General features: G+C 39.6%; 1 protein-coding gene and 1 long non-coding RNA gene across 2 annotated transcripts; both read right to left on the bottom strand.

Annotated features, from left to right (window-relative positions):
- Positions 1-429: 429 nt before the first annotated feature.
- Positions 430-22,335, bottom strand: LOC117593497 (leukocyte immunoglobulin-like receptor subfamily A member 3). Its single transcript, XM_034288895.1, has 12 exons — positions 22,278-22,335; positions 20,399-20,440; positions 10,677-10,961; positions 7,108-7,469; positions 6,910-6,922; positions 6,195-6,473; positions 2,778-3,062; positions 2,610-2,645; positions 1,838-2,095; positions 1,461-1,724; positions 1,197-1,328; positions 430-440 (listed from the first exon to the last, which is right to left on the bottom strand). The coding sequence occupies exons 1-12, from the start codon at positions 22,306-22,308 to the stop codon at positions 430-432; spliced, it is 1,998 nt and encodes a 665-aa protein (XP_034144786.1). The 5' UTR covers positions 22,309-22,335.
- Positions 22,336-23,936: 1,601 nt separating this feature from the next.
- LOC117593513 lies at positions 23,937-26,511 on the bottom strand. The gene is made up of 3 exons (XR_004574934.1): positions 26,238-26,511; positions 25,830-26,007; positions 23,937-24,514 (listed from the first exon to the last, which is right to left on the bottom strand). It is a non-coding gene; the product is annotated as an uncharacterized LOC117593513 (long non-coding RNA).
- Positions 26,512-26,609: the final 98 nt, after the last annotated feature.

Here is a 26,609-nt window from a genome sequence, read left to right as displayed (position 1 = left end):
AACTGAGTTACAGTAGGGGGATATTTATCTAAAAGGGACATCAGTTTGAACTATCATTAGTTAAGGTAGACAACAGTCTATGGCCCCAGGAGGTCTAGGACCCTGTACAAAATCAAACTGAAATATGTATTTACAAATATAAAAATACATTGTGATTTTATATTTATTTTTTGTCTTAATGTCTCATCATGTTACTCTAAATGATATTCAAATGAAATCATGTCTTCTAATACATTACTTATGTTTGAGACTGAACCCCCCTCTCTTCCTCAAATGGTCTGTTCCATATTTTTTCTCACAGAAGCAGGATAAATAAAAGTAACAGTAGTAGCTTAGCGGCAGCAGCTTCTACTTGTGTCATATATGTGAGTAGTTTAGCGGTTGCAGGTTTTACTGATAGTGACAGTTTCACATTCACATATGAAAGCTCTATTCCTGACCTGGACCATCACAAACAGCCCCAGAAAGAGGTTAAGAAGACATTGATTTAATTCCATCATGTCGTTCTTCCAACATCACACATTTAGATTATAATGACACCAGTGTTGATAATGATGGTGATAATGACAGTGGTGAAATAATGTAGTGACACAGACTATAATGTCTGATCCAGGTACATGTGGCCCTCCTAGATGACAGATAATGAAACATGCAGCATAGTGAGAAAAGGAAGCTATATGAATGCACTTGATTGATCATGATTAAGAACCTGAACACTTGAACATAGTGGATAAGTGCTTTGTGCTTTCCTGTAGACGTAACCTATAATGCAGTATGTTCCCCTTAGATAATTAATTTACTCTACTTAAAGGAGCAGCAATGCAAGTGTCTTTGGAAGTGCCAGTTCCATTCAACAATACTGAAAGAAGGTGTGTAAATGTCACTGGTGTGTCTTTGATGAGGACAATAAGGTAAAACATAGATGATGTTGGGGCCTCAACCAGGGTCTGTCTAGGACCCCCAAATCACTACAACCACCACTGATTGAACCAGACCACGATTGACTCAATGACAACAACACAAAACACACAACAAAGTGTCTAAATCACCTTGTACAGTTATAGTGACCAGATTACTGGAGGATGTAGATGTGGGTCTGTGTTGTCTGTTTCCTTGGCATTGGTAGGAACCCTGGTCAGACACTGTAACACTATTAATAGTAAAAGTGGCTCCACTATGTTCATAAAGTCTATAACGGTTGATTTTGTTGTCTTTGTACCACTCATATTCAGTCCAGTCCCTGTCAGACTCCACTGAACAGGTCAGAGTAACTTTCTCTCCAGGGAACACAATGTTTGGATCTACTGTCAGAGTAGCTATGGGCAGAGCTGTGAAAACACACAACACATTAATGTATATTTAACTGGGATTAGACAGAGAACATGTTGTAAACTGTTGGTCTTAGAAAGTATTCTAGTTAAGTGTAGAGAGGTTAACATAATTAAATGCTGTGGACTTACCAGATACAGTCAGTTGTACAACATCACTGTGATTGGAGGTCTTTCTTCCCTTTACACCCCTACATCTATATGACCCATTGTGGGATGTTCTGACAGGACTGATTCTGTACTCAGGTTCTGTCTGAATAATGTTCTGATAGTGAAACCACTCATACTGCCAGTCAGTGTCTCCTCCCCCCAGTAGGACACATCTGAGAGTGACCGTCTCTCCAATGAATATCTGGGTCCAGTTGGGTTGGATGGTCAGAACAGCTACTGGTCTCTCTACAGAGACACGACACAGACAACTAAGTCCACTAATCAGACAATACATTGTACCCCAGATTACTGAATGTCCATATAACACAACAACCAATAATACAAGGTGTTAGACTCACCAGTAACTGTAATCCTGACTGGGTCACTGTTCAGGGTGTAGTAGGGAGGTTCTCCTCTCCCTCCTCTACACCAGTACTGTCCTCCATCAGAGACACTGACAGGGTTAAATGTGTAGGTGGATTCAGTGGTGGATACTGGTGGAGAGTCTGTTCTGTCTCTGTACCAGTAAAACCTCCACCCAGAGGACTCTACAGTGCAGGTCAGTGTCACTCTGTCACCTGTTAATACGTCCTCTTTGTCTGAATGGACTTTATCTCCTGGAAATATCAGAATCAAAGTATGAATCACCTACAGTAAATTTACACATTAACCCATACAGGTGCTAGTCATATAATTAGAATATCATCAAAAAGTTGATTTATTTCAGTAATTCCAACTTTTTGATGAAATTCTAATTATATGACCAGCACCTGTATATGGACAATTAAATATACAAAGCTTCACAGTCAATGACATACAGTTGGGTGGTGATCATTTAATATATAAAATATTAGTTTGGAGCTGGCTAATGTGATGAGCATTATTTTGTAATTCTCTGTGATCTCCAGTTCTCTATGTCTGAGCTCATTGTGGCCAATGTCTGGTAATGTGTTGGTATTTGGTTAAACAGTTAACAGTTTGGAGGTTACCAGTCAACAGGTTTAAGTGGAAAGTATATTGACATTATGTTTGCATGTTAATGATGAAATTCATTACAGAGTATAAGTCAATATATGAAGGAATTGATTCAGATTGTCAGTGACTCAATGAAGAAAATCTTATCTAACTCACCATTCACAGTCAGAGCCAGCATAGATTTGGGTTGAGCTGTGAAAACATCCATTATGCATTCAGTGCCCCAATACATTACAATGAAGTTATGATCACAAGGTTTGGTATAATTACTAAAAAGAGAAAATGAAATGCAACTCAAATCTAAACACAAAATAATGAACTCACCCTTCACAGTTATATTGACCTGATTACTGATGGATGTAGATGTGGGTGTGTTTTTTCTCTCTCCCTGACACCAGTAGAGACCCTGGTCAGACTCTTCAACTCTACTGATGATGAGGGTGTCTCCTGTTGTAGAGTGTCTGTCAGACTGATTTACTGCAATAATACTCCTGTCTTTATACCATTTATATCTCCAGTCACTGTCAGATCCAGCAGAACAGGTCAGAGTAACGTTCTCTCCAGTGTACGGAGAGGTTGGTTCTATACTCAGGGTAGAATTAGGCAGTGCTGTGAAAACACACAAAACATACTAAATATGAACAAAGAATACACGGAATTTGAATACATTGTTTACTAAATTTTTTTCCCCCTTCAATTTAGCAAGTTTATCAGGGGCCGTGCCAGGCTCTGTAGAGTAAAAGAAAAAGGTCCAAAAAAAATATATAATTATTTTTCATAATATGTGGCAAAAACGTACCCACACCCCACCAATCAGCATCGCACCTTAGGCCCCCAACAAAAACAGATGTTGCTAGGCCAGCCCCGCCCCTACACAACACCTCCTATTGGGATCTTGTCTGGGAGGAAGATAAGGGCGGAGCAGCACAGGGTGGATAAAGTTTGCATACCCTTGGAGAATTGGTAATATATGTACCATTTGTAAAGAAAACATGAGTGAGCATCCAAAACACGCCTTTTATTTGTTATGGGATTCACATTCAACTGTAGTTCATAACAGAATGGTGCAATAATAAAACAAAACATGCCAACAAAGACCCCTGTTAAAAAGTCTGCATACCCTTTGTTCTTAACACTGTGTATTGCCACCTTCAGCATCAATGACAGCTTGCAGTCTTTTGTAAAAGTTGTCTAAGAGGCCCTGATTTCTTGCAGGTGGTATAGCTGCCCATTCGACTTGGCAAGATGCCTCCAGGTCATGCAAAGTCTTTGGTCATCTTGCATGAATCGCACGTTTCAGATCTCCCCAGAGTGGCTTAAAGATATTATTGTTAGGAGACTGTGATGGCCACTTCAGAACATTTTCACAAGATTCCCTGTGCTTTTAGAGCTCACACACACCCAAAACATCATGCTTCACAGTGGTGATAGTATTTTGTTCACTATAGGCCTTGTTGACCCCTCTCCAAACATAGCTCTTATGGTTATGAACATAAAGCTCTATTTTGGTCTCGTCACTCCAAGTTACAGGTGTGTGGTGTGTCAAGGTGCTTTTGGACATATTGTAACCTGGCTTCTTTATGCTATTGGCTCAGTAAAGGCTTCTTTCTGGCACCCTCTTTCCCTGAGCAGCTTGTATTTCTCCTGAGGGAACATGTGGGTTTTTCTTTGTATCCTGAAAAATTCTTCTGGCAGTTTTGGCCCCAGAGGCCGTCTCTCCTCCCCCTGCCCACCGACAGAACCAAGGGAACCGGAAGGTCCCTCCCTTTAACAAGCATTGTACCTGACTTTTTGGGGGGAGTGTCCCTCGGAGGCCTCCCCACTCTGTATGTGTTTGGTGGGGGGCTCCTGGTGTTTGGTAAATAAAGCTGTGTTTGCACCTTATTTACCAGTGAGTGAGCCTTCATTACAGACAACTGTTGCATGCCCGGTTAGGTTTGGTGAGCGTTCTTCCTACCCTCAGTCTCTGACTCCATGAGTCCGTGGTTCCTCCTCATGCTGTTGCCATGTCAACCAGCATGTGTGGGAGCCTGGGCAGGTTCTAGTTTGGCGAGTGGGGGTTCCCTCTTGCTCAGTGGGGATGTCAGGTCCATTGTACTCGTCCACACATCCTGCTGGAGCCTCTATTTCCATGGTTAAGGCCATAACCGATAGGGAGATGGACGGTTCGGCACAGGTTAAGTGTGTGTCTTCTTCTCCCTTTCAGGTTGGCCCCACCTTGGGCAGGGTGCCTGTTCGCGGTGGCTGTTCGCTAAGAGGGTCAGTGACCTGTGTGCTCTGACGATGCAGCCTGGCTGTCTCACCATCAACGGCGATGGCAGCAGGGCTGTGTTGCTCCCCAACCCTGCTGTCCTGCCTCAGGCGATCCAGCCGTCGTTTGGTTCCATGAAGATGGTCTTGTGGGCGTTCTCTCCTCCTTCCCATGCCGGGGTGAGGGAGGAGAGCTTGCATGGTTTCTCCCCTCTGCTTTGGCTCAGTATGTGTGTCTTTGTGGTCAGACGCTGGCATTCCGTGTGGCAGACTGGGGTGTCACTCCCGGTTGGGGCTGTGCTTTTTCCCTGTCTGGGCATCTTCCCTGTGTGGTGTGGTACAGGACAGTGTCACGGTGCCCCCCATTGATGGTGGGCATTTCAAACCCGCTGGGGGTCGGTAAAACTACACAGTCTTTTAAATGCAGGGGAATTTCACAACTGAGTTGTGCTGAAATAACAGGAATGTCAGGAAAGAACTGAAATACAGGAGTGCAACATATCAACTGTTGAGGGGTAACTGACATATTCTGACCTGGTAGTAGCGATCTTCATTCTGTATTGTTTTTCCTTACAGACTGCTTGTTATTTTAGCATAAAGAAACGAAGGATAAATGGGTGACTAGCATGCCCTTATGTAGTGTTGCCGTCTCAGTTACAAAGCTTTTTCCATTCAGCTTTCCTAGCAGTTACCTACTATTTTCAGCAGAAACATGCTTACTATTGATGTGTAGTTACCATGTTGTTACCCAGCTGATTCCTCTTTGTTTCTATGTTGTTTCCTGGAAAAAATCTAGTTATTACCTCTTTATTTCTATCCTGCAAAAGAAAGTGGTACCAATAGTGCTTAAGCAACCAGAAAATACTGTAATCCAGGGATGCTGGCATCAGGTAACCTGAGTGTAAAAGTTAATGTGTAGAAGTGGTCCCTGATAACAAAGTGGTTCCCAGTGTGGTAATCCATTGACTAAGTTGTCTTTGTGAAGGATTGGCAGGATGGTCATTATTACAAGGATATAATCTACTGGATATGGTAGGTAAAGGATGCCTTGTTGTGAAACAAGAAACCAACTCTGTCTTTAGACTTTAGGTATTGATATAACCCTGGATTCCTGAAGGAGGTAATGAGGTATAACAATAAACAGGCTAGAATAGACAGAGGGAACATCCAGGAGATACATGTTACTTCATGATGAATCAAACCTGTCTGGTGGTCAAATGGTCACTAACAGAGACATGAACAAATAAGTGCCAAACATTTCAGAGAAAATAGTGTTTGGTGGGGAAATAATTAGGATACTTACATTTAACCTATTATGGGACTTACACTACACATATGGTGTTTACATTTATAGCAAATACCAAATTAATTAATTCAGGTATCAGAAAATAATTTACATCAATCGGACAATTTAAATAATAACATTGAAACACAGACCATGACTGACATTATGACAATAACACAAAACACACAACAAAGTATCTAACTCACCATTCACAGTTATAGTGACCTGATTACTGGTGGATGAAGATCTGGGTCTTGAGTTACTGAATCCCCGACACCAGTAGAGACCCTGGTCAGACTCTTTAACACTATTAATAGTCAGGGTGGTTCCACTATACTGAGGAAGTCTATTTTGTTTGAATGTGTTGTATTTGTACCAGTCATATCTAGTCCAGACACTGTAAGATCCAACTGAACAGGTCAGAGTAACTTTCTCTCCAGTGAACACAGGGTTTGGATCTACTGTCAGAGTAACTTTGGGCAGAGCTGTGAAAACACACAACACATTTATGTATATGGAGTTAGTGCAGTAATCTATACAAAGTATGATCACATTGTCAGTTGTTATATTAAAGGAACATGCTGTCCTTGTCCTTCTCAGTTCATGTGATGTCTGTCACCAACTGTCCCCAGTTACACTGAAGAGACTCACTGTATTCATCTGTTAGAGGTGTATCTAACTGAAGGGTGTGAGTGTGTTATCTCAATGATACAGGCTGACTAAATAGAGCATTTGGACTGAGTTCAGGTAGGGAGACATTTATATTAAAGGGAAATACGTTTGAATCAGGGATGCTGGCATCAGGTAACCTGAGTGTAAAAGTTAATATGTGTAGAAGTGGTCCCTGATAACAAAGTGGATCCCAGTGTGGTAATCCATAGACTATATAACCCTGGATTTCTGAAGGAGGTAATGAGGTACAACAGTAAACAGGCTAGAATAGACAGAGGGGACATCAAGGAGCTTCATGTTACTTCTTGATAAATCAATCATGTATGTACATTTAACCAATTATGGGACTAACACTTCACAGATGTGTATATATTTCCTTTCAGTGTGAAACTAAACATTTATAGCAACTACTAAATTAATGAGTTCATGTATTAGATAAGAGTTTACATCAAACGGACAATTGAAATACGCCATTGAAATACAGACCATGATTGACTCAATGAATCTAACATCAAACAAATCAAACTCACCATAAACACTTAAAGTGACATAGTTACTGATGGATGAAGATGTGGGTCTTGAGTTACTGATTCCCTGACAATAGTAGAGACCTTTGTCAGACTCTTTAACACTATTAATAGTCAGGGTGGCTCTATTATACTGAGAAAGTCTATTTGGATAGAATGTGTTGTCTTTGTACCACACATATCTTCGCCAGTATCTGACAGACTCCACTGAACAGGTCAGTGTAACTTTCTCTCCAGTGAACACAGGGTTTGGATCTACTGTCAGAGTAGCTTTGGGCAGAGCTGTGAAAACACACAAAACATTAATGTATATGGAGTTAGTGCAGTAATCTATACAAAGTATGATCACATTGTCAGTCGTTATATTAAATGAAAGGAACATGCTGTCCTTCACATCAGTGTATTCCTCAATACATTATCTAAGAGCCTCAACTTAGATGATTCACAAATAATGTGGTACAGAATTTATATGAACATTTTAAAGTTTCCTTTTGAAATAGCTTTTTCAGAGTTTTAGATATTCCTTCCCAATTGCATCAGTATATTCCTCAATACATTTTCTAAGAGCCTCAACTTAGACTTTTCCCAAATTATGCTAAACATTTACATTTACAATTTATATGAACATTTTAAAGTTTCCTTTTGAAATAGCTTTTTCAAATTTTTTGATATTTATCTCAACATGCGTTACTATATTTCTCATTACATAATCTAAGAACCTTTACTTATATTCTCCTAAAGTATCAAGCATTGATTTTTTTTTTGATATTTCATAGTTTCATTTTGAAATAGCTTTACGCGGAGCGTTAGTGGTTTATTAGGAGAATGTGAACACCAGACAAACCAGGTGGCGGTCAAACAGGTGGAATCAATACAACAGTAGCATATAGAAGTAGCAAAAAAAAAGGCTCAGTGTGAAATACAAACGACAAACAAAACCTCACAAAGGCTCTGGAGAACTGAAAAGAACTAAATAGGGACACAAAGAAGACACAGGTGGGGACACAGTTGATCCAAATGAGGGTGATTGGGATCTGATGACTGGGGTGTGTTCAGGAGTAATGGAGCCTGGGGTGTGTTCAGGAGTAATGGAGCGTGGGGTGTGTTCAGGAGTAATGGAGCGTGGGGTGTGTTCAGGAGTAATGGAGTGTGGGGTGTGTTCAGGAGTAGTGGAGCGTGGGGTGCGTTCAGGAGTAATGGAGCGTGGGGTGTGTTCAAGAGTAGTATAAATGTATAAAAAATGTATAAAAAATATACATTTTTGAAATCTGTAAATACTGTCATCAGGTTATGATCAAAATATATTCTTAGAAATTGAGACTGAATGTGACTGAAATGTTATTATTACTATGTAACCTCCTCTTCAAGGAACACAGAGTTTGGATCTACTATCAGGATAGCTTTGGACAGAGCTGTGAAATCACATAACAAATTAATGTATATGGTGTTAGTGCTGTTATCTATACAAAGCATGATCACATTATCAGTTATATTAAATGAAAGGAACATGCTGTCCTTCTCAGTTCATGTGATGTCTGTCACCAACTGTCCCCAGTTACACCTGAGACACTCACTGTATTCATCTGTTAGAGGTGTATCTAACTGAAGGGTGTGAGTGTGTTACCTCAATGATACAGGCTGACCAAATAGAGCATTTGGACTGAGTTCAGGTAGGGAGACATTTATAATAAAGGGAAATAAGTTTGAATCAGGGATGCTGGCATCAGGTAATCTGAGTGTAAAAGTTAATATGTGTAGAAGTGGTCCCTGATAACAAAGTGGATCCCAGTGTAGTAATCCATAGACTATATAACCCTGGATTTCTGAAGGAGGTAATGAGGTACAACTGTAAACAGGCTAGAATAGACAGAGGGAACATCCAGGAGCTTCATGTTACTTCTTGATAAATCAATCATGTTTGTACATTTAACCAATTATGGGACTAACACTTCACAGATGTGTATATATTTCCTTTCAGTGTGAAACTAAACATAGCAACTACTAAATTAATGAGTTCATGTATTAGATAAGAGTTTACATCAAACGGACAATTGAAATTCGCCATTGAAATACAGACCATGATTGACTCAATGAATTTAACATCAAACAAACAACAATGTTTCAAACTCACCATAAACAGTTAAAGTGACATCATTACTGATGGATGTAGATGTGTATTCAGGTGTGTCTCACTGAAGGGTGACAGTGTTTTATCTCAATGATATAAGTTGATCAAATAAGGCTGCTGGACTGAGCTACAGTATGGGGATATTTATCTAAAAGGGACATCAGTTTAAACTTTCATTAGGTAAGGTAGACAACCATCTTTTGCCACCAGGAGGCCTAGGACCCTGTAAAGATTTAAACTGAAATATATTTTTACAAATGTAATAATACATTGTGGTTTATAGTTATTTTTGGTCTTAATGTCTCATCATGTTACTCTAAATGATATTCAAAGGAAATCATGTCTTCTAACAAATTACTTATGTTTGAGACTGAACCCCCCTCTCTTACTCAAATGGTCTGTCCCACATTGTTTCTCACAGAAGCAGGATGAATAAAAGTAACAGTAGTAGCTTAGCGGCAGCAGCTTCTACTTGTGTCATAAATGTGAGTAGTTTAGCGGCTGCAGGTTTTACTGATAGTGATGGTTTGACATTCAAATAAGAAAGCGCTATTCCTGACCTGGACCAACACAAACAGCCCCCAGAAAGAGGTTAAGAAGACATTGATTCAATTCCATCATGTCGTTCTTCTAACATCACACATTTTGATTATAATGACATCAGTGTTGATAATGATGGTGCTAATGACAGTGCTGAAATAATGTAGTGTAGACATAACCTGTCCCATGTTGTTCTCGGGGAAGAAAAAAGAAGGAAGGTGTTATAAAAGTAACATTAGTAGTTTAGAAAAAGAAGGAAGGAGAAATAAAAGTAACAGTAGTAGTTTAGAAAAAGAAGGAAGGAGAAATAAAAGTAACAGTAGTAGTTTAGAAAAAGAAGGAAGGAGAAATAAAAGTAACAGTAGTAGTTTAGAAAAAGAAGGAAGGAGAAATAAAAGTAACAGTAGTAGTTTAGAAAAAGAAGGAAGGAGAAATAAAAGTAACAGTAGTAGTTTAGAAAAAGAAGGAAGGAGAAATAAAAGTAACAGTAGTAGTTTTGAAAAAAGAAGGAAGGAGAAATAAAAGTAACAGTAGTAGTTTAGAAAAAGAAGGAAGGAGAAATAAAAGTAACAGTAGTTGTTTAGAAAAAGAAGGAAGGAGAAATAAAAGTAACAGTAGTAGTTTAGAAAAAGAAGGAAGGAGATATAAAAGTAACAGTAGTAGGTTAGTGGCTACAGCTACTACTTATGTCATAAATATGAGTAGTTTAGTGGATGCAAGTACTAGTAATTATGACAGTTTGACATTCACATGATAGAAACACAGACCATGACTGACATTATGACAACCACATTAAACATACAACAAAGTGTCTAACTCACCTTTTACAGATATAGTGACCTGATTACTGGTGGATGTAGATGTGGATGTGTATTTTCTCTCTCCCAGACACCAGTAGGAACCCTGGTCAGACATTTCAACTCTACTGATGATGAGGGTGCCTCCTGTTATAGAGTGTCTGCCAGACGGGGTTACTGTATTACTAGGCCTGTCTTTGTCCCATGTATATCTCCAGTTACCCTCAGAGTTCACTGAACAGGTCAGAGTAACTGTCTCTCCAATGAACACAGGGTTTGGATCTACTGTCAGAGTAGCTGAGGGCAGAGCTGTGAAAACACACATTAATATGTATGGAGTTAGTGCACCAATCTATACAAGGTATGATTACATCTTAATTTATGTTATATAAAACATTAATTTATCTTTTGCTATTGTAACACATTTAAATGGGTCAGAAACACTAACCAAATATATAAACTAATAACTATCCTTCAGATTGCACCCATTTGTCAAGTGTTATGTTAGGAATAGATAAGCTGACCTCCCTGCTGTGATTGGCTGAGTGATTGTCATGGCAGTAACTACAGATGAGGACTCATATAGTAACTGTATAACAGTAGCTATAGATGAGAACTCATTGTAACTATATATAACAGTAACTACAGATGAGGACTCATATAGTAATTATATATATTACAGTAACTACAGATGAGGACTCATATAGTAACTATGTATAACAGTAACTATAGATGAGGACTCATATAGTAACTTTATATAACAGTAAATATAGATGAGAACTCATACAGTAACTATATATACCAGTAACTATAGATGAGAACTCGTATATAAACTATATATAACAGTAACTATAGATGAGGACTCATAGTAAATATATATAACAGTAACTATAGATGAGAACTCGTATAGTAAATATATATAACAGTAACTATAGATGATAACTCAAATAGTAACTATATATAACAGTGACTAAAGATGAGAACTCAAATAGTAACTATATATAACAGTAACTATAGATGAGAACTCATAGTAACTATATATAACAGTAACTATAGATGAGGACTCAGAGGTTTTTTCTGAACAATAGTAATACAAATACATGACTCGTTAACAACCTATTATTGGTTCCAACACTGAAGTGCATACTAGGGTTATATTGCTGATCTGAGTAGTACTGGAGACTAATATAACATGTTCATCAGGTTTGACCTGCTAGTTTCTCCATCCTGTGGGTTTTAGTAAACTACTAGTGAGACAGACATTGGTGTGAAACTCAGATGTGAGTCTGAGACAGGATGCAACGCAAGCAGAAGGAAACAGAGGAGACAGAGAGAGAAGCAAACAGTTTCATAGTGATTGATTGGCTGGATTGTCATTATAGCAGGGATATAGACTATTGGATATGATAGATGAAAGATCCCCTTGTTGTGGAACTAGACATCAATTATGTCTTTAGACTTTAGGTATTGATATAACCCTGGATTTCTGAAAGAGTGAATGAGGTTTAACTGTAAGCAAGCTAGAATAGACAGAGTGAACATCTAGGAGATCCATGTCACTTCCTGATTAATCACACTGGTCAGGTGGACAAATGGTCCTTGTCATTATTCAAGGTAGACAGCTCCCTGTGGCCCCAGAAGTCAGTCTTCTCACCCACACCAAGTCCTGGCAGCACATCACCCCTTCTTCTGGGAACTCCACTGGCTCCCAGTACCTCAGCGCAGTCCCTACATCCTCTCCCTCCCCTTCCCCTTCCACTATCCCCTCCCTTTTACCTACTCCTAGCCCCTCCCTTTTACCTACTCCTAGCCCCTCCCCTCTCCCTACCCCCTGCCCTCTCCCTACCCCCTGCCTTCCTCTACCCCTAGCCCCTCCTCTTCCCCTGGCCCCTCCCCTTTCCTTTCATCCAGTGTCATGTAGGAGTTATTTTCTTTACTTTGTCTGTGTGTTGTCCAATCACTTTCCTTAGATGTTGTTTGTTTTGTATCTGATGTGAAGCATCTTTGGGTGTATTATTATTATTATTATTATTATTATTATTATTGTAGATGTTTAATACTGTGGTTCACAAACTTGGGTTTGGGCACAATGTGAGGTCACATACCTAAACAAATCACTGGCTATAAGAAATAACACATATGCATGAAGGAGTGAAAACTGAATAGAACAGGATTTTTTGGCTTTGTAATGTTTTATGTCTCAATTCTCTCAAAGTAATTAAACACTGTAGATGAGGCAAATATGGTTATCAGTAATATTGATGACTTGTTTCAATGTTATGAGTTGTGAAGCAGCAAAGCCAACCAGTGTTAAAACATGAATATTATCTTTAACTACCCAGCATAAAACTATTAGGTTAATAAACCTCCAGATTCCTTTAAATCAGTACTACACAGCAGCAGCTTCATCCATTGGTCTCCTTAGTACTGCAGAACTGCCATTAAAGCAGATGTTCCCAAACTAGGGGTCGCGACCCAATGTGGCGTCACCTACTATGAAAATAAGGACAAGGGAGAATGTTTTACAATTGACTCTCATAGCCTCAAATAAAAATAAAAAATTTGATTATATAATTTTCCTTCACCTGGTTGGGGTTTTTAGATATTGAAATGGGTCGGTGGCCAAAAAGGTTTTTAAACACAGTGGATATACCATCTCACCACCAGGGGGAGCTGCCCCCTCAACAAATCTATACAGAACCAGGGTCTATGAGTCTGTTGGTAGTAAACCCCATACTAACATACAGTCTATGTAGATTCCCTTCTAGTGGCAAGAAGGTTTATCCTGGCAGAAAATATCAATAGTGGGCTGTGGAAAATATATTTTTCTAATGAACATTTATTTCAGTACTTTGATTATTCCTTCAGAGTTCCTGATATTCTGTTTACCTAATGTACTATGAATGACAATTGTTATGTCTTCCATGGTCAATGTCTTTCCCTTCTCTGTATCCAGACACATTGTAATGAATGGAATGTCGGCTGAGCAAGGATCCATGTCTCCATCTATGTGTGGAAGACAGGGCCTTGGGCCTAACAGAAACCACTAGAAGTCTCTATCTATGTGTGGAAGACAGGGCCTCGGGCCTAACAGAAACCACTAGAAGAAGTCTCCATCTATGTGTGGAAGACAGGGCCTTGGGCCTAACAGAAACCACTAGAAGTCTCCCTTTTGGGGGAACGTCTTAATAGCAGCAGGGGCTCCTCTTCCTTGTATTGTACTGATGAATGACTTTTATCACATTCATATATACAGCATGTACCACAGTCGGTTATGTTCCCCAATTTTGTGTTTTCACTGTGACAGAACATTCGTTTTTCACAAAAATAAAAATAATATTTATTTCCCAAGTTGACAAATATGTCATGGGCAACAAGAAGTCTCCATCTATGTGTGGAAGACAGGGCCTTGGGCCTAACAGAAACCATTAGAAGTCTCCATCTATGTGTGGAAGACAGGGCCTTGGGCCTAACAGAAACCACTAGAAGTCTCCATCTATGTGTGGAAGACAGGGCCTTGGGCCTAACAGAAACCACTAGAAGAAGTCTCCATCTATGTGTGGAAGACAGGGCCTTGGGCCTAACAGAAACCACTAGAAGTCTCCCTTTTGGGGGAACGTCTTAGTAGCAGCAGGGGCTCCTCCTCCTTGTATTGTATAGATGAATGACTTTTATCACATTAATGTATATAGCATGTACTTCAATCAGTTATATTCCCCAATTTTGTGTTTTTACTGTGACAGAATAAATACCCGATTCCAAAAAAGTTGGGACACTGTACAGTTGTGAATAAAATAGAATGCAATGATGTGAAAATTTCAATATTTTATTCAGAATACAACATAGATGACATATCAAATGTTTAAACTAAGAAAATGTATCAAATAAGTTGATTTTAAATTGCATGGCATCAACACATCTCAAAAAAGTTGGGACAAGGCCATGTTTACCACTGTGTGGCCTCTCCTCTTCTTTTTATAACAAATTGCAAACGTCTGGGGACTGAGGAGACAAGTTGCTCAAGTTTATGAATAGGAATGTTTAATACAGTCTTCTTTGTCGCACCTTCCTCTTTATGATGCGCCAAATGTTTTCTATGGGTGAAAGATCTGGACTGCAGGCTGGCCATTTCAGTACCCGGATCCTTCTTTTATGCAACCATGACATTGTAATTGATACAGTATGTGGTCTGGCATTGTCATGTTGGAAAATGCAAGGTCTTCCCTGAAAGAGACAACGTCTCGATGGGAGCATATGTTGTTCTAGAACTTGGATATAACTGTCAGCATTGATAGTGCCTTTCCAGATGTGTAGGCTGCCCATGCAACAAGCACTCATGCAACCCCATACCATCAGAAATGCAGGCTTCTGACCTGAGCGCTGATAACAACTTGGGTTGTCCTTGTCCTCTTTAGTCCGGATGACATGGCATCCCAGTTTTCCATAATGAACTTCAAATTTTGAATCGTCTGACCACAGAACACTTTTCCACTTTGCCACAGTCCATTTTAAATGATCCTTGGCCCAGAGAAAACGCCTGCGCTTCTGGATCTTGTTTAGATACGGCTTCTTTTTTGACCTATAGAGTTTTAGCCGGCAACAGCGAATGGCACGGTGGATTGTGTTCACCGACAATGTTTTCTGGAAGTATTCCTGAGCCCATGTTGTGATTTCCATTACAGTATCATTCCTGTATGTGATGCAGTGCCATCTGAGGGCCCAAAGATAACAGGGCATCCAGTATGGTTTTCTGGCCTTGAACCTTACGCACAGAGATTGTTCCAGATTCTCTGAATGTTTGGACGATATTATGCACTGTAGACGATGATAACTTCAAACTCTTTGCAATTGTTCTCAGAGAAACTCCTTTCTGATATTGCTCCACTATTTTTCGCCACAGCATTGGGGGAATTGTTGATCCTCTGCCCATCTTGACTTCTGAGAGACACTGCCACTCTGAGAGGCTCATTTTATACCCAATCATGTTGCCAAATGACATAAGTTGCAAATTGGTCTTCCAGCTGTTCCTTATCTGTACATTTAACTTTTCCGGCCTCTTATTGCTACCTGTCCCAACTTTTTTGGAATGTGTAGCTCTCATGAAATCCAAAATGAGCCAATATTTGGCATGACATTACATAATGTCTCACTTTCAACATTCGATATGTTATCTATATTCTATTATGAATTAAATATAAATTTTTGAGATTTGTAAATTATTCCATTCCTTTTTTACTCACAATTTGTACAGTGTCCCAACTTTTTGTATTTGTTTTTCACAAAAATAGTCTTTAATTCCAAAAGTTCAAACAAATTTGTCATGTACAACTCACAAACATATTTTTTTCAACGACTCTTTTTACTGACTCGTAAGGAACGAGTCCTGTTTTAGGGACTCGTTCAACTGTAAATATTATGATTATAAATTTTTTGTCTTTTGGCTCTAATACATAGCTAAATTAGTTTTTCTCAGCTTTTAGCTGAAGGCATTTGTGTACATATGGGTTTCACCATTTAGACAACATCAAGAATTCTCCACGTTTTGACACGAAAAAAACTTCGTTTTGTACTATGGCTTCATTTTGGGTCAGTCTGAAACATCTGTCAACAAGACCTTCTTCCAAAACTTTTAATTACTTTCAGGCCAACATGTTCATATGCCTAAATGTTTCATTGTGTTTGCGCTGTTGTAGTGTAGACTGTGGTAATGCTGGTTAAGGTTTCTGCTGAAAGTTGTGGCTGACCCATTCATCTTTCTTTCATCTTCGTAACATTGCAAAACTCAAATCCTCCCTCCCCCCACCTGCAGCTGAAACTCTGATTCATGCATTCATCTCCTCCCGTCTTGACTATTATAACTCCCTCTTGTCCGGCATCAACTCCTCATACCTCCATAAGCTCCAAATGGTTCAAAACTCTGCTGCTAGGCTTCTTACTCATTCAAAGTCCTGGCAGCACATCACCCCCATCCTCTGTGAGCTTCACTGGCTCCCTGTCAAACAGCGCATTGAATACAAAATACTCCTCCTGACTTACAAAGCCATCCACAAACTTGCTCCCCCCTACCTCTCGGACCTTCTTCAACACTATCAACCTTCACGCTCACTCCGCTCTTGTACAGCAGGCCACCTAATCATCCCCAGATCCAAGCTACGGAGCTTTGGTGACAGGGCATTCTCCAGGGTTGCTCCCCGGCTCTGGAACTCACTGCCACAATCCATCCTTGACTCTGACTCTCTTAACACCTTCCGCCTCCGCCTTAAGCCATTTCTGTTTAAACAAGCCTTCCCATAGCCCCTTTGTTGTTGTATATTTTATTTCTCAGTGTTCTTTGTTTTGCTTGTTTTTGTAAAGCGTCTTTGGGTCATTGAAAAGCGCTATATAAATCCCATGTATTATTATTATTATTATTATTACTTCCTTGAGGGGGTTCCTGATCTGTCAGACTGTTTTTTGAGCTGATTTATTCATTATGATGAATATTTCTACTAGACTCAAGGGATAGAAAGAATGAATAATCCATTCACTGTTATATAATGATCCTCTGACTGGTGCAGGACAGACTGTCAGTATTGATCAATCATGACCAAAACAACAGCATGATAATTCACTAGTTTCTTTGGCATTCAGTAAATATCCATCTACCACACAGAGACTAACAGGACTATGATCAACACATCAAGTCACATCCAAACTGACAGCTAAACCGTTGTACTACATTACTCCCAAACTTCTGCACATCTCCCTGAAACTAGTTGGATTGATGTATTATTTAAACAGAATTATACATCTGTAAATGTGTCAAATCTACTATATGTCAATATATAGGATATACATTGATACATACTTTTACCCCGTTTCAAAAAATGTGTGACACTGCGTAGAATGCAAATTATATGCAAATCATTTATCCTTATATTTAATTGAAAATACTGCAAAATATAAAATGTTGAAACTGAGAAATGTTATTTTCTTTTTGGAAAAATACATACCCATTTAGAATTTGATACCAGCAAAACATTTCCAAAAAGGTGGGACAGGGGCATTTTACCACTGTGTTGCATCACCTCTTTATTTATCTATACTCTTTAAGTGTTTGGGAACTGAGGAGACCAATTGCTGTAGCTTTGAAAGTGAAATCTTTTCTCATTCTTGTTTGATATAGGATTTCAGCTGCTCAACAGTCCGGGTCTCCTTTGTCGTATTTTCGTTTCATAAAGTGCCAAATATTTTCAATGGGTCTGGACTGCAGGCAGGTCCGTTTAGCACCTGGACTCTTTTACTACAGAGCCATGCTGTTGTAATACATGCAGAATGTCGTTTGGCATTTTCCGGATAAAATAAGCAAGGCCTTCCCTGAAAAATGTGTTGTCTGCATGGCAGCATATGTTACTCTAAACCCTGTTTATATTGTTCAGAATTAATAGTGCCTTCATAGATGTGCAATTCACCCAAGCCATTTGCACTACTGCACCCCAATACCATCATGGATGCTGGCTTTTTGTGACATTTCCCCCTGGAGCTGCTTTCTCCTGGTCCAGGAAGGCTTCGGTGGTCGATATCATCGGCCTTCTAGCAGCCATCGTTCCCCATTCTTTATATTCCATTAATACATAAATGCACCCTGGCCAGTCTGGTCACCCACACCAGAGCATCATTGACCTAATGCCATGTTTATAAGTGTTTCTCAACCTCCCCAGTCTTTGTGTGTTATTGTGGTTGTTTGCTGTGTTAAGAGCTGCTGCTCCTTCTTTACCAGCCTGGTGCCACGTTATTATTCCCCAGAAACTGAAGTTAGTTTGCTGTTGTATTCTGGGCTTTGGGCACTATTTGCCAGCGCACTCTTTCAGAGTGGTGAACCCCTCCCCATCCTCTCTTCTGAAAGACTCATCCTCTATGAGATGCTTAGTTTATAACCAATCACCCAATCATATTACAGACTTGTTGCAAATTAATGTAATTACTTGTGAGATGTTCCAACAGGTTGATTTTTTTAGTGTTACACAACTTTTCCAGTCTTTTGTTTCCCATCCCAACTTTTGGGAAAATTGTTCCTGGCATCAAAGTGGACATATATTTTTCATGAAACAATTTCTCAGTTTTTAAACATTTGATATGTGGTCTTTGTACTATTTTCTATTGAATATGGGATTAAATGATTTGCCTATTATTGGATTCCATTTTTCTTTACATTTTATACAGCATTCCAATGTTTTTGGAAACAAGATTGTATATACTCTGATCATACTATATAATACCATCTACTCATAAGCCCACCACTTCTCATATTACACATAAACCTAAGACATCAGGTCAGTAGAACTAGTGTTTTGTTTCTGATGATTTGTCCCATGTCATCTGAGTCCTAACACAACTCTGAGGATAATATTTGTCCTCTGGTTCTCCATGAAATACATTTTCTATCTGAACAGTGTTCACAAGTACACTCACCTAAAGGATTATTAGGAACACCATACTAATACTGTGTTTGACCCCCTTTTGCCTTCAGAACTGCCTTAATTCTACGTGGCATTGATTCAACAAGGTGCTGAAAGCATTCTTTAGAAATGTTGGCCCATATTGGTAGGATAGCATCTTGCAGTTGATGGAGATTTGTGGGATGCACATCCAGGGCACGAAGCTCTCGTTCCACCACATCCCAAAGATGCTCTATTGGGTTGAGATCTGGTGACTGTGGGAGCCATTTCAGTACAGTGAACTCATTGTCATGTTCAAGAAACCAATTTCAAATGATTCGAGCTTTGTGACATGGTGCATTATCCTGCTGGAAGTAGCCATCAGAGGATGGGTACATGGTGGTCATAAAGGGATGGACATGGTCAGAAACAATGCTCAGGTAGGCCGTGGCATTTAAACGATGACCAATTGGCACTAAGGGGCCTAAAGTGTGCCAAGAAAACATCTCCCACACCATTACACCACCAGCCTGCACAGTGGTAACAAGGCATGATGGATCCATGTTCTCATTCTGTTTACGCCAAATTCTGACTCTACCATCTGAATGTCTCAACAGAAATCGAGACTCATCAGACCAGGCAACATTCTTCCAGTCTTCAACTGTCCAATTTTGGTGAGCTCGTGCAAATTGTAGCCTCTTTTTCCTATTTGTACTGGAGATGAGTGGTACCCGGTGGGGTCTTCTGCTGTTGTAGCCCATCTGCCTCAAGTTTGTGCGTGTTATGGCTTCATAAATGCTTTGCTGCATACCTCTGTTGTAACGAGTGGTTATTTCAGTCAAAGTTGCTCTTCTATCACCTTGAATCAGTCGGCCCATTCTCCTCTGACCTCGAGCATCAACAAGGCATTTTCGCCCACAGGACTGCCGCATACTGGATGTTTTTCCCTTTACACACCATTCTTTGTAAACCCTATAAATGGTTGTGCGTGAAAATCCCAGTAACTGAGCAGATTGTAAAATACTCAGACCGGCCCGCCTGGCACCAACAACCATGCCACGCTCAAAATTGTTTAAATCACCTTTCTTTCCCATTCTGACATTCAGTTTGGAGTTCAAGAGATTGTCTTGACCAGGACCACACCCCTAAATGCATTGAAGCAACTGCCATGTGATTGGTTGATTAGGTAATTGCATTAATGAGAAATTGAACAGGTGTTCCTAATAATCCTTTGGGTGAGTGTAGTTCATGTGGATTGAAATTCAATGGAAGAGATGAAGAGATGAAATATGAAGAGGTGGAGGTATGATCAGATGAATTAATATCTACCATCATCTTCAGAGTGACCACAGTAGATGAAGGTCGTCAGAACTGCAACAAAATGAATCAATGTCATTACTGTACTATAGTCAATACTCCTGCAGTAATACACAGTGAAAACTCCCCAGATTTGGTAACTCGCAGATTAAATCCAATTCTCACCAAATAACATTTGCTAACTTTTTGAGGTGGGTTAATGCTGATATCTGAGGTGAATATTTCCCAGAATGCCTTGTCTTTCAGATTAATTGTTGAGTTGTCACTCATCATTGTGTTTCTTATAGTGATACAAACGTGTTGTACTCATATCAACTTAAGATCCATTTTCAGATTCATGTAAACATAAGTTCTGAGCAAATACATTGTCATACAGTGAAATATGTTAATAGGTTTTAAATACAACTATATATTAAATACTATAATATATGGTTTGATAATTAATAGTAGCATGCATATCTCATGAAGCCTATATGATTACAGGAAATCTAAAGTCTGCAGTCACACCCCAGTTCTCATCGATGACACTGAGGTGGAGTGTTTCCAACTTTAAATTCCTGGGTGTCCACATCTCAGAGGACCTCTCCTGGACCTTCAACACCTCAGCCTTGGTCTAAAAGCCTGTACTTTCTGAGGAGGCTGAAGAAAGCTTGCCTGTCTTCCCAGATCATTGTGAAATGTTACTGCTGCTCAATTAAGAGAATCCTGACTCACTGATTGGTCACTAGTGATGTGCTGGGCGGTTTTCCCCACCCCTTGCAGGGCCTTCCAGTCATCTATGAGGTTCAGTGGTTTCTCCATAGCCGACCAGAAGGTCCTACAGCGGGTGGTGGAAACCACCCAGCACATCACTGGTGCCCAGCTCTCAGCCATCGTAGACCTCCAGCTCAAGTGACCGTGCTGGAGGCATCACCAGGGACCCTTCACATCCAGGCCACAATCTGTTTGTCCTCCTAACAACAGGCAAGCGGTACAGGTCTCTTTGTTCCCACACCAGCAGGCTCAGGAACAGTTTCTTTCCATTTTTCCTTTAACCCTGCTGAACTCTGTGACCCATCACTAACCACACCCCCCCTTTGTACTACTGGACTCTGTCACTGCCTTAAGTCAGGTAAGTTTTCAGTTATCTACAGGTACATTTCATTGCTTCTATTCCTGTATTTCATTTCCACATGCCAACACCTTAAACTTGCCTTCACTGCACATTTTGAACTGCCACTGTTCTTGCATTTTCAGTTGTTGCACACACGTCTACCTCAGGAACCTCATGGTTCAACTATTTATCTCACTTGTACATACATTATACTATTAATCCCCACTTATACATACATTATACTATTAATCCCACTTCTACATACATAATACTATTAATCCCACTTCTACATTATACTATTACCCCCATTTATACATACATTATACTATTAATGCCACTTCTACATACATAATACTATTAATCCCACTTCTACATTATACTATTAATCCCACTTCTACATACATAATATTATTAATCCCACTGAAATCCAACACTACTGTTGTTTGCTCCTTGGGGTTTAAGGCTGGGTGTCTCTGTAAAGCACTTTGTGACAACTGCTGCTTTATAAATACATTTGATTGAAATTTGATTGATAAAACACATCATAATAATAAAAAACACTGATTAAGTTTTAATTCATGAATGCAACAACCATTTTACAAACCAATACAGTCATCAGTGGAAACTCCACAATTCACCTGAAAGACAAGGCACCCTGACAGAAGAGTTCATCTAAACTAAAACACTGAGTAGGAACAAAATATCTGTGGAGAATTAAATTAATTATTTAGTTGTCCTGTGTAGAGTGGTGCTATTAATCTTAGTAAATAGACATAAAACCCCAAAGTCAGTACTCACAGAGTAGCAAACAGAACCAGGAGTGCTCCATTCTGACTTCCTGATGAGTGTCTGTCTGTCTCTGGTCTACAGTTCTAAATATAAAAACCTTTACTTCCTATATGATGAGAACATATGCAGATCACGCCTCTTTACTGTCACATACAGACAGAGATGAACTCTTTGGTTGGCTGTTTATTTTCTGAAAGCCTTTTCTTATTGGTTGGCTAAATAGGCCCCACGTAATGGGATCTACTTACATTTTTGGATGACAGAAGAATTTGAGATTTAAAATCCGAGATAAGAGCTGCAGATTAGTATATTTCCTAACCCTAACCTCAATAACCTGGCTATAATGCCTAAACCTAACCCCAATTCCTAACCCTGCACTTAACTCTTGAAACCCAAACCTAAAAGTAAACCTGATTCTAAGACTAACCACAATTGGAAGTTTGACTCTAAACCCTTTAACTTGGACTGAAAATGCCCACACACTTTATTCTACCTTTGTGGAGACCTATCTTTAATACAAACCAAACATTAATGTTAATGCCTAAACCAAACATTTACAACAGTTCTAAGACAAAGACCAAATTTACAATTTACATAACCTTATATTCCAGGGCCTCTTGTGAAATCAATCGTGAACAAAATGCTCATACTTTACTAAGGTAATAGTATGTACTAGGGGTGGAGCCGAACCCGAATACGGTATTCGGAAAGGCACAAATAACGTGGTTTTTACAAATACTTATTTCAAACAAATACTTAAAAAAATATTTGTATTCGGGAACAAGAAAACCGTTATATCAAAAAGCTGCTTTTTCTCACGTTCAGTCGGGGGAGGGGAAAAGAATAAAAGCGGTAACTGACACAGGCTGCTCCACACATCTCCATTCTCCACACAGCAACAGAGCGCTCGGCTGAGCGAAAAAACCTAACTGCGTCTCAATTTTGTTTAATAGATTTTTGTATCTTAACTCGGTTCCAAAGGCAATTTATAACTTTAAGGAAGCGGAGTTTGATCGGGATATTATTTAATTATGCTGCAATCGGGTGAACCAGCCCTAACGCAAAAAAAACTACGGAGTTTTTACGCCTATTTTGAATTTTACTCGAATACAAATACTTTTCCCCCCTTAACAAATACAGATACAGATACACCCCTAGTATGTATACAGCATGAAGAAACCATCTCTGACTAATGAACAAGTCAACCACTAAACTCCTGGGCCCTGACAGTTAGCTGACAGCGGTTTTAACACATACACTTCTGGAAGTGTGTATGTGTGTGTGTGTGTGTGTGTGTGTGTGTGTGTCAAAACCACAGTTTGAAAGCTGTATACATTTTATACATACAGTTACTTTAGTGATGATGTTGTAATTGTTTTATAGTTGTTTTGCTTTATGTTTGTCATCTCTATCAGTCTAGTTGTTTATGTGTTGTCCATGTTTAGGTTAATTTCTGTATTTACTGTAATTTCATATTTTCTGTCTATTATAAATAATAAAATAAAAATGTTTGCCAACTGAAGAAGTGTGAAACAGTTGAAAGCAACAATTTCCTGTTCACTGGGCAAAATAGTGAGGGAACAGAGATGAGAGACACTAAGAATACTGTGTAATAACTATAGTTTATTGTAAACGCACAGTATTATGGGAAAAAAAGGCAGGGCAGGACCAAAGGAAATAAAGTATAAGTAAAAACAAACTCTAACTGAAGTATCCTACTATAGAACAGCTAGGCTCTCTATCTACACAAATACATGGGGAGGTCCACCCTGAATCTGACCCAGTGTGTGTAGACAAGTCAGTTCTAAAGGAAGAATTTAAGTCCATGGACATCTGGCCTGTATGAACTCCCTAAGTAAAGTCCTCTTCCCAAGGGATAAACACAGAACATCTCTGTAGAACAAATCATTTCACACTGAGTAAAATGAACAAATACCAACACAAGTACACACAAGAGACCACTAGTAAACCAGAAGGTATTACATTCCCACAGGAAACACAGGACGACTGCTCTCTTCTAAGGATGAACATTCCACATGTAAGGTTCTAAATCAACGTCAAGGCAACTAGAGGGTGGAGAACCCCAACAGAGTTAAACTTAATTGGGTTTTAAACTAAAGGACGTATGATTGGCTATTGATGACAGGAACAAGTGGGAGCAATTAGAGGGAGTGGCCACTGATTGGACCACTGCAACCAGACGAAGGAACCAATGATCAGGGACTATCAGGAACACAGAACACCACCTGAATAGTTAATGACAGAAGGAAACAAAGGACAAACAAGTACAAACACAAAGAACAGTCCAGGGGACGTAACACTGGGCTTCTTGATAAAATTGAAGGACGAATGGAAGAAGAAAAAAATTGAAAAACTGTAAGAGGATCCGCTTTGAAATACTTCTGCAACATATTTCATATTTCTTTTCTAGTTTACAAATATGTGTCAATATAAAACTAACGTCACCTTACAGTAATTGAGTTTCAGTATCAATGTTTTAAAATAAGTATCTGTAACCTTATAAAAGTAATATGGTTGAATACTTTAGAAAGGCAATGTGTTTCATGTGGTATGTGGACAAAATATTCAGTCAAACAGCTATGTGATATAATGTTTTTTTATCATGACATTTCCTTTTCAAGTCCCCCTTGTCAGTTCTTGGAGACCCTCTTGGGCTTTAGATAAGGATGTATGAGACTGTATAAGGCTGTCAATTGGCAAATCAGGCAAAAACAGTCAATAACACATATTTCTCATAGTAAACTTCTTGAAATTCTTATGAAACATGTCCATCTTCTGCCCAAACACTCCTCTTAACTCCTCTTAATGCTGTTGAATGTCTAAATGTGGTGGTCAGGTCAGTAACTATGGCTTTGAAACACAAATTTTGCACTACATTTCACAGTTTCCTGCTTTTGTAGAAACATTGACTTTTATTGCCTTAATATTAAAGGGGGTTATTGTGTTTGATTGATTGTGTGAAACCCAAATTACTATGTGAAAATACACAACTGATATGACTGCTATGCATGTTTTAAATGTGCTTTCATATGTTTCCATTTTACAGTGAAGACACCTAACACACCTCAGGACTAATTTCATTGACCAAGTGAACATCTGGTCTGGACAAAACCAAGACAGTTCTAGACTAGCTCCTGCACTAGGCTTAACTAACCGTAACTCTGTGTTGCAGAATTGTCCTGTAATGTAGAATGAAAATACAGGAACAAACTAATTTTTGTTATAGCCCTGGAGAAAAGAGAACAAGCCCAAATAAGATTTTAAGATGATACAAGGCAGTCTTGTTTTCCCCCTTTCTGTTATGCTATTTCTCAATCTCTCTTTCTGTCTGTCACTGTCTCTCTCTCATTGCCTCCCACTATCTTTCTACTGGGCAGGGAGGAGCTAATATCAGTTTGCTGAAGTGAAACTGGAAACCTGCTGTTGAGAACAGTATGGATCAGTGCCCTGACAGATTCACCAGAGCTTTCCACATGCTGAGTTGAGTAAAGGGTTCATTTGTATGTTGTTAATGTAGAAAAACACTAATTTCAGACTCACAGGTGTTGGTGTTTGATGTGTCCTAATCAATGACGTCCTGCAGCCTTCTGCTGTCTGATGAGCTGTTTCATTGTTCCCTCTGTCTGGATGTGTTCAAGGAGCCAGTGTCCATCCCATGTGGACACAACCTCTGCAAGGCCTGTATAACCAGATACTGGGACAGCACTGACCCGTGCCGCTGTCCCACATGCAATGAGACATTCAACACAAGACCTGACGTTCCTGTAAATATGTTCATTTTTCACATGGCTGCTGGGCTGAAGAAGCTGGCTCTGGTTGAAGCCACGCCCCTCACCCCAGGACAAACACAAACCAAAAGTCTTACCAAACCTGTACATCTGCACTGACACAAAGCTCACGGCCACAAAGTCCTGTCTGGTGTGTCTGGCCTCTTACTGTGAGACTCACCTAAAGCCCCACCACAGGGTGGCACTGTTCAAAAAACACCAGCTGATCGACCCTGTGGAGGACCTGGAGCAGAGGGTCTGCATGAAGCACAACAGACCCCTGGAGAAGTTCTGTAGGGAAGAACAGACATGTGTGTGTCAGTTCTGATACGAGACAGAGAACAGGACTCATGTAACTGTCCTGATGTCAGAAGAGTGTGAACTGAGAGATGGGGAAGACTAAGACTGATGTTCAGAGTATGATCCAGGAGAGGCAGCAGAAGGTCAAGGACATCCAACAGACAGTGGAGCTCAGCGAGAGAGACTCAGAGAGAGAGATAGCAGACAGTGAGCAGGTCCTGGCTGCTATGTTGCAGGACATTGAGAGGAGCCA

The sequence above is a fragment of the Esox lucius genome, chromosome 20 (genome assembly GCF_011004845.1).
Source record: "Esox lucius isolate fEsoLuc1 chromosome 20, fEsoLuc1.pri, whole genome shotgun sequence".
NCBI classification, from domain to species: Eukaryota; Metazoa; Chordata; class Actinopteri; order Esociformes; family Esocidae; genus Esox; species Esox lucius.
The sequence above is the reverse complement of the archived record's forward strand: the minus strand, read 5'-3'. Positions and strand labels throughout refer to the sequence as shown.

Excerpts from the sequence above, each read along its gene's own strand:
- LOC117593497 (XM_034288895.1), bottom strand. The coding sequence starts at position 22,308 with ATGGAGCACTCCTGGTTCTGTTTGCTACTCT. Across the intron at positions 3,063-6,194 it reads GGTCACTATAACTGTGAATG|CACTGCCTAATTCTACCCTG; the intron begins GTGAGTTAGATA and ends GTGTTTTCACAG. Across the intron at positions 1,725-1,837 it reads AGTCAGGATTACAGTTACTG|AGAGACCAGTAGCTGTTCTG; the intron begins GTGAGTCTAACA and ends GTGTCTCTGTAG.